Source organism: Bemisia tabaci, unplaced genomic scaffold (genome assembly GCF_918797505.1).
Source record: "Bemisia tabaci unplaced genomic scaffold, PGI_BMITA_v3".
Taxonomy (NCBI): Eukaryota; Metazoa; Arthropoda; class Insecta; order Hemiptera; family Aleyrodidae; genus Bemisia; species Bemisia tabaci.
Genome location: NW_027311759.1, coordinates 75,910 through 84,926, shown reverse-complemented (window position 1 = coordinate 84,926; position 9,017 = coordinate 75,910). Strand labels below are relative to the sequence as shown.

At 38.3% G+C, this 9,017-nt stretch overlaps 1 protein-coding gene across 1 annotated transcript; it reads left to right on the top strand.

Moving 5' to 3' along the window:
• Window positions 1–2,155: 2,155 nt before the first annotated feature.
• On the top strand, window positions 2,156–8,274 carry LOC109031799 (uncharacterized). The gene is made up of 4 exons (XM_019043565.2): window positions 2,156–2,646; window positions 4,482–4,667; window positions 6,200–6,379; window positions 7,912–8,274. The coding sequence occupies exons 2-4, from the start codon at window positions 4,622–4,624 to the stop codon at window positions 8,271–8,273; spliced, it is 588 nt and encodes a 195-aa protein (XP_018899110.2). The 5' UTR covers window positions 2,156–2,646; window positions 4,482–4,621; the 3' UTR covers window position 8,274.
• Window positions 8,275–9,017: the final 743 nt, after the last annotated feature.

Sequence of the window (9,017 nt, the reverse complement as noted above, 5' to 3'; positions counted from 1 at the left end):
TCTGCTTTTTTTTTTTAAGAACATCCTTTTCTCCTCAAAATTATCCTTATCAAGTTAAAAAACTTAATTCAACTAGATCAAACCATGAAACAATTTTCAATTTGAACAACAAGCAGCATTGTTCCTCTGGATAAAGGCTTTGATTTGGTGATAAAACCCTGTCTATGTGGCAGAGCAGGGAAAGGTACTCGTTTCTTCTTATCATCCCTTCCTTTCCTGGAGAGAGTAAGTTGGTTTTTTTTTTTTTTTTTTTTTTTTTTTTTTTTTTTTTAATAAGATTGGAGGAAAACTACTGAAGTGTATAACAAAGTAAGCTCTTCTTTGCCTTATAGTTTTATTAATATTGAATTAAGTAATAATATTTTTAAAAAAAGCAAGGAAAAAAAAAGCTGAAATCCTCCTGAAAATTTCAGAATGATAACAATAACTGAGGGACTTGGAGGACAAGTGGGATAAGTGCATTTTTTGCTATCTCAGAAAATATGTGTATTAAGTGTCAAAATTTCATGGAGTCTCATGGTGGAAAAAAAGTTCAAACTCACTTTCTGATGCTTGAAAATCGGATTTTAGTAGTGAATTTTTTCCAGAATAGGTTTTAAGACTAGTTGTAGTGAAATCGTTAATATCCCTGTATTTCAAGAACTGCACCTATCCCACTTGTTCTCCAAGCCCCTGAATTTATATTTCAGCAAAAAAAGTATTCAGTGAATTTTCGAACTCTGGAGTGTACTTTCCGCAATATTGAGGTAATATGCGAAATCATTCGTGTTTTACAAAATCGCGTGTTTCTCGCTATACTGAGATGAAAGGAACTGCCCCCCTCACCACAGGGAACTTTTCTGGGAAGGAATGAGCTTATTTTTCCCGCTAAAGTTCTACTTAAAAAGAATCACCCGAAAACATTGAAACTTCTTGCTCAAGGGCAAAGAAATACGAAAAACAAAAACCAGAAATTTTCAAGGATTTTCTTGTGAGCTTATGCCCCCTAAAATTACGTGTTTCTCCTGAGTGTGCCCACAAGTTAGAATCATGGCTACTTAGTTCTCATTGAATGAGAGTGAATGAAGCATTTTAATTGAAGAATCACTAAATAATGTCTTATATGTAAATATTGAGCTTGAAAAAAATCTTCAAAATCAGCCCATTTTTGGAAAGGGGGGGGGGAGGGCTTGGGATCCATGTATAAATGTGCGAGACCAAAATTTTACCCATATTCATGCTACCTCAGTAGGTAGCACAGAGGTCTAGTAGCACCAGAAATTTTGAGTGGAGCAAAGGTTTTCAAGAAAACAGTTTTTTTTTTTTTTTTTTTTTTTTTTTAACACCCTACCATGCATGTCATTTATATTATATCTTACAATGCATAATATTTCTAGTGACTGTTAAATTAAAAGACACGTATCTTCATTGTAAGCTGTCAAAATTTCAGGTTTTTTTTTCTTGAATTTAAAGGGAATGATATACTAGTCAATTCCCTTCAATTTTCACAGAATTGTTTTCTCGTGAGAAGAAAAACCTAGGATTCGTTTAAGAGATACCTAACGTTTTTTGGATTTCAATCTGAAAAATAAGAAATTAAGTACATGCACGAAAGATATTGTAAAGATGGTAAAATTTCCAAATCACGTGTCCGTGTTTGCAACGTTGCAGACTTCCTGTCATACTTCATTTTTTAAATTTATTTGTTTCAATTGAAAATTATTAAAAATTAATTATTTGTCACTTACGTGACTTTTCTTCTGTATGCGTAGGAAATTCTGTGAAAATATACAGACTGATATTGATCCATAGGCGGATCTAGACACTTCAAACGATGGAGGCGAGGGTGAGGGCTTTCCTTCAGAAAAGTGTCGAAATTTTTAAGCATCTAATATGCAGTTTAAGCCTATTTCGTGATGAATAATTCTAAAATATATAAGCATCCTTACTTCTTCCATCCGTTCCTCTGTGTTTTCTTTTCTCGTTTTCCTCCTTTTTTTCGAGCGAACGGAGGGGGGGGGGGGGGGGGGCATGCGCTCCCTACGCCCTCCTTTAGATCCGCCTATGTGTTGATTTGTTCTCCTTCAATGAAAGAAAATGGGAGCGGAAATTCTTAAACACAGCAAACGCGATGTTTGGTTTGGGAGTTTTACCGACGATATGTCATGTGTGTCTCATACCAAATGTTCATCCACACCAAGGGAAGGGGAAAACGTAGGTATACGGAAAGAGTTAAAAAATAATGCAGCTGCCAAAATATTTTCGTTGTTGGCGAAGGCGACGCCGAGTGGTTAAATATACAATCGAACTTGTGGCAGGTCAATAGTATTCCTTCTACAGATTATTCTAGGCTTTGCGGTAGGTACCTATTCTTAGTTTCGTTAGTTCCTCTTCTAGAATAGTTCACGTTCAATGTTACGTGCGCGCCATCAAAACAAAACAAAGCCAACGTGCACCTGAAAACTCATGTCGTGGGTTATTGCGTGAAATTCAGCGCTTCCAAAGAAAAAAAAAGTGTCATAGATAATTCTTCAGAAGTATTAGACAAATTAGAAAAGTTGGTGTTCTCATTGTGCGTTTATTCAAGCTTCTTATCAACTGATATCTACAGGACGCACTTAGCTAAACTTCCCTTCTGAGATCAAGGAAAGTCGCTCAAAAAAAAAGGTAAGTCAGACGTCTAATGCCGTAAAGTCTTACGCTACCTGCATGACAACTTCTCGGTGCCTTTTGCCTTAATTTGAATCTCTATAGAACGGGAGATTTCGTTCATGGTTTAACGAAAATCAGCGTAACTGAAAAAGGAAGATAAACATTGCTTGTGGAGGCTTTCAGGGCCGGCTTTGGGGGGTGGCCACATGGGCCGCGGCCCATAGCGGCAAATTTAGGGGGCGGCTAATGTAATTCTTTCAAATGTAGGTATCAAGAAAAAAATCTGATTCAGAAAAAAAATTACAAACGAGAAAAGGCGAAAAAATCTCTCATTTCCTGAGAGTTAAAGTATAGTAATTTCTAATGTGTTCGTCTTTCGGTCATGCAAGAGACAGAAGTTGAGAGAGAAACCAAACACGAAATTTTGGCGCGGCGTAGAGAGCAATGATGACGAGGACTTGAGATGGATGGAAAGGAGAAGCCCTTGGCGCGCCGGTCAGCATGAAACACATATTAGCGCCTACAAGACTCCACGAATACTTCACGCATTGCGTCAAACGTAGTGCGGTCAGCAGCGGTTGGCGTGAAACTCATAGTGCCTACAAGACTGCATGCATACTTCACGCATTGCGTCAAAAATAGTTTGGTCAGCAGCGGTCGGCGCGTGAAACGCATAGCGCCTACATGACTGTAGAGATACTTCACGCATTGCGCCAAACACAGCGCGGTGGCGGAAATTAAAACCATTTAACCACATTCAGGTGTATTCTTCCATAATTTTTCCGTTCTTTTCTCATTAATGAAAGGACTTGTCCACACAGGGATAGGTTTACGGAACTTAATTTTCGCGCTAAGTTCCGTGAACTCTTGCTAGTGGTGACAGGGTTTTCACAAAAAATGTGCTCAACGTGAGTCTTATGCACCCCTCCTCATCTAGCACGTTCACTTGATGATTTGTATCAATGTTTCAAAACGAATGAGAAGGGGCGGCAAAATACAGGCGGCCCATGGGCGGCAAATAGGTAAATCCGGCCCTGGAGGCTTTAATCAAAAGTCAGGGAATTCAGAAATTTTATGTCAGGGAAAATATACGGAATGGAAAATGAAGAAATTTTGGCAATCCTGAGGGTCCCTGTTTTGGCATGAGCTAGGAAATTTTACGAAAATTCATGCACCCAGCCAAAAATTACAAGATACAACTATTTTAACTTCTGCATGGCTCAATTTGTAAACCCGCGGAATTTGAAGGGGCTCAGAAACTAACGCTTTCTTTTAAAATTTTGGTAATTGAACTTAGACCATCTTATTGGAAGTTGCTTTCTGGAGTACCCGGTCAAAAGTGGCGGAAACAGAAATGTAAGATTGGGGCTCAACGCTAAGTTTATAGGGAGTCGGCAGTCATTTTTTCTCAAAAAATGTTTCTTCCGGGTTTTTTTTCTAATCGATTTCTGCTTATACTCAGCTGTATTTTGGAATTAAAATGTTCAAGTCTGGTCATTATTGATTAAGTTATGCAAAATTTTGTGACGGACAGAGTAATGCAGCCCTCATGCGTGTTCAAAACTTAAAACAGGTCTCTCTAAAAACGATGTTTTTTGACCTTAAGATAAACTGTTCTCAGGATCTAAGAAATGGATGGATTTTCTAAAACTTTTTTTGTTCCTTCCTTTATCTTTTTCCACCTACAGACAAGAGGGTTTGTTCTCATAATTATTCAAAAGAAGAAGAAAAATGAGTTTGAAGGTCTAATTAAAAAAAAAAAAGAAGAGGAAGAAGAGGAAAGGCCCTTTCGTGTTCAGGCCTTAAATCTTTTATCCGATACTTAGGTAATTTATTATTTTATTTTACAGAAATGTCGCGCTAGTTGTTGAACCGAGTACCCCTACTAGAACGCTCATATTTTAATGGGTCTCTAAAAGCTAATGCGCGCTCAATTGATTATTTGCGGCAATACACCTTCAACTCCAATTTCTTAATTTTAAATCCACCCATGAAGGAGGAAAGTCGTGAAGAGATTGAAAATCTTTACCAACAAGGTAAGTGAAGTACCCCTTCTTCTTTTTCACGCCTTTCGTTTGTAATGATGAATCGTCAATGGACCGTGTTCATAATCAAATTTATTGGTAACGAATTTAGAATGCAACAATAATGTGAATTTTCGTGTGTGCATCCCGGATAAAAAATCACGGTTAAGGAGATCAAAGTATAATTGCAGCTACTGATATCAATCACCGTGTTTGTCGAACGACGATATCTTTATTTATATTGGACGCAGAAACGCACCTATCGCATTTGGATTCCTGTATGTTATTTTTTCGTACTCCATAAGTTCAAGTGTCGAAGCAATATAATCCTAGGACTTGCACAATTGAACCATTCATAGTAATACATCAAAGATATCAGTAGTTGTAGATATAGTAATAATGAAACACGAAAGAAATTTATTTTTTTAATTAAGACTAAAATCTGAATGAAACCGCGCAACTAGGTCATTTAGACCAATCTACGGTGATGAACAACGTGCATGATGCCTGCTATATCTAATGCAAAGATTTTAGTTTTCTCTTTTTATTCTATCTGCCTCTATGGGTTGGAAGCTTTTTAACAAATTTACCAGACTTACAGAAAATATTTATTCCCCTTGATCAACGCTTGTTGCCCAAAAAACTTTGTCAAACTCTCGAGCCCGCCTGCTCAAGACTCTTGAGCTGTAGGCGTTTAAGTTTCGCTCTGACACAGCATAAAACGCCTTCATTTTGATGTGATACAATTAGACTGACAACAGTCAATAAATAAAAAAAAGTTGCATTCGAAACATCCGCTTCCGCTACTCACTCCCACGACAAGAATGTTTCACAATTAAGTATGAAAAAACCCGTGTTCCAAGTAAAGCAGTTTGAGTTCGAGCTGCGTTTTGCAGATATAAAAAATATTTGAAGGAAATACTCCTTTGATATACAACTCAGATGCAAAGTTTTATACTCGCACAGTTGGATCACTTCTTTGAAGAGCTGCATACCGATTTCGGAGGGAGGAAGAGAAAGCTGTAAGATTTCTAAAAATTAATCAAAATTTAGTGTATTTAGAGCCATTGTAGCATCCTTCAAAATAAATGGACCAACTTTGGGTAAAAGGAACCAGGAAGATTTTGTGTCGTGGAAAGGAAACTGCAAAATTCAAATGGACGTATTTCTATCAAACGGAACTAAGCGTCATCGGGGGAGGAAGGTAGAGGGGGGCTTGGATTGGCGGCGGAACCGGGCATCGGGCTCATTCCGTCCTATACTCGCAATGCTTTTCCATGGCGCTTAGGTCCGTTTGACAGAACGCGCTATCCGGCATTCTAAATTCCTCAAAAGGAACTCAAATTGGCGCTTAGGTCCGTTTGACAGAAATACATCCAAATACAGTTTCTGTTGTTACATCAAATCAAATAAGTCAATCAAAAAAGGAAATTACCCTACAGATTTACTTTTCTAACGCTCTTGACTTCTTTTCACCCCATTTTAATATTATTTTATTATTATTTTTTGTTAATATTATTTTTTATGTATTTGTTTTTAAATAGGTGACTGGAAATCTGTTCTATGTCATCCATCCCTGAAAGATTCCCTGTTAATGTGGGTTGAGCCACAGTTGGAAGATTTGGTATTTTTGAGGAAAATAACCGAGGCAACGGAATCCACCAGGATTGTGAGCGTGGGTGCAGGCTGCGGTCTCTTGGAATGGCTCTTGAAAGCCGCCGTAGGTATTGTTAATGTACTTTGATTTTAAGTTGTTTTTCTTTTTTCTCTTTTTATGGGAAGATTTTTACTCATTTTGATTGCTATACGTAGTAGCGTCATCATATAACCGTGAGTGGAAAGAAGGACCCCTAGTGCTCAAGAGACTTTTCAAAAGAATGATTTGTGCTTTGGTAATCATGGCGAGGTTCATTTGCCTTCGAAACATATTTAGCCCTGTCAAAAAATATTCAAAAGAACGAACGAGTGCAAGCAACATTCATACCAGTCTCGATTAAATTCAGTTCCAGTGCTCATGAAGATTATGGTCTTAGCGAGTGAGCGAGGCATTTCACGATGATACCACTATTCGACCACTTGGGAACTCGTATTGCCTACAGTAAAAATTGAAGGCGAACTCACAGCTGGTAAAAGCTCTTCTTTGTGTACGTCTCGAGTGCGAGTGCCGTTTCACGATGATACCACGATTCGGCCAGGTGGGGACTCGTGTTGCCTACTGTAAAAATTGAAGGCAAACTGACATTAACGTCTTCCCGTTTGGTAAAAATATTTTATTTTTGTACGTCCCGAGAGGCAGTACCATTTCACGATTATACCGACCATTTTATCACGTGTGTAGCTTGTGTATGTTACCCATGCTAAAATTGAAGGCGAACTAACATGGTGTTAATGTGATTCCTTCATGTTTTACAAAAAGCCAGGGCCGGATTTACCAATAGGCTACATAGGCTGTAGCCTAGGGCGCAACATTCTGAAGGGCGCAAAATCTTTGAGAATTTTTTTTTTTTTTTTAATTTAAAGAGTCTTTTTTTACTTTTCATTTTCCAAAACCAACTTGCAAACGTAAACGTACCTCAAAACTGTTTAAAATCGTGTTTTTTCAGGGGTGAATTTGAAAATTTTCCTGACACCTCACATCCTCTTTCTGATCTGGAGGGGAGGGGCTCCTGGGACCCCCCCCCCCCCCACGAGAGCGCCTACTTTTAAGGGCACCACACTAAGTTTAGCCTAGGGCGCTAAAAATGTAAATCCGGCCCTGCAAAAAGCTATTATTTTGTACAGGGTGGCCCGAAAGTCTTAGGACGCCCCTTCACTTTTCCGACGAATTGAGTCGGAGACTTGGATTTTCGTAGTGCTCCTGCACCAAAATAAAGTACCTTGTCTGGCACACCCAAAATTTTTGAGGGCGTTCATCAGTGTACAGATCTGAAATATGATGGTCCAGGCCATTCAAGACGACCTTAAGACCTTGTGAAGACAAGAAATAAGATACCCTCTATGTTGTGGACGGTTACCAGAGGCGAGGCGTGAATAATCGATCATCGATATTTTCCCATTTGAGGCTGTGATAAAAAATCGATTGTTAAGGTGTTTGTTGCAAACACCTTGTTTATTGATCATTTTTCATAGGTTTAAAGGGCAGATCAATCGATATTTCGCGAAGTAAGCCATGTCATTTGAAATTTAAGAGAGTCGCTAATTGATTTATTGCTTGCTGTTATAAAAATCCCCGCTTTTTCTCTATTTTATGGAACAGGAGTGGAGGTGATCGGACTGGAAATAGATTCAAAATGGTGGAGATCGCCTTATTCACCGCCAAGTTTCATTCCTCTGGTGTTTCCCGAAGATGAGCGATTCTTTGACTTGGCCGAGGATGAAAACTCAGCACTGATGTTCTGTTACTTTAACAACGGACCTGCATTTAATGAGTACCTGAATAGATACAAAGGAAACTGTGTTATTATCATCGGCTCTGAGCGACACGGTGTCCACACAGACCCGAAACCGTTCGACTTACAGAATTCCAGCTCAGGTTGGAGCTTGTACTCCTCAAAGAAAATCAGCTTGTCGAATGATATAATGGTTGTGTACACTCGAAATAAATGTTCCTTACAATGAACAGTTGTTGGTATATATATTTCTCCCCATCGATAAATAATGTAAATCTGGAAACACGTATCTCGAACGCGATGTCTTAAAATGTTCTCTGTTGTTCCGATTTTTTTGTCATTTTTTCAAAGAACAAATCGACTCCTCGGAATTTAGGTACACTAAATTCTCTTTATACGAGGAAGAGAAACCGGTAGAAAACCCCTAAAAATCCTGATCCTCACTTTCCCTTCGCATGGAAAATTTGTAAACTGGAAATGATCTGCAGCACCGCTATTGAGATACGTGTTTTACGACTTGTACCAGCAATTTATTATCGACCCACTATACATCCGATTTTACACATTTTACCGATGGAACTGCAAAAACACTGGTCTCGATAGCGTCATTTTGAAATTTCTGCCCTACCTACCTTTGTTTATTTCTTTTTCTATCAACTAGGGTCGGGTTACAACGAAATTTTTTCAAAAAATAGTATTCTTGGAAACGCATAGAAAGAAATATTGCTGAGACATGAGTTTGTGTAAATTTCTGAAATTTCATGAAGTATTTTACATGAAATTTAAGCTTTTATTTTTCATAAAAAATTGCAACCCTGCTCGCAGTTTTTCCAAAGACATCAATGAACATGTTCATGCTCTGGCCCTTTAAATGAAACACAACATTATCGACGGTGTAAGTCGGCAATCACATAACTCGGTTTGAGACGTCGCAGACTTCCTGTCATACTTTATTTTTTGAACGGAAAACTAT

Bases quoted from the DNA above. Each gene is read 5' to 3' on its own strand.
- LOC109031799 (XM_019043565.2), top strand. From the start codon at position 4,622: ATGAAGGAGGAAAGTCGTGAAGAGATTGAAAATCTTTACCAACAAG. The intron at 4,668-6,199 runs GTAAGTGAAGTA...GTTTTTAAATAG, and splicing joins TGAAAATCTTTACCAACAAG to GTGACTGGAAATCTGTTCTA. The intron at 6,380-7,911 runs GTATTGTTAATG...TTTATGGAACAG, and splicing joins GCTCTTGAAAGCCGCCGTAG to GAGTGGAGGTGATCGGACTG.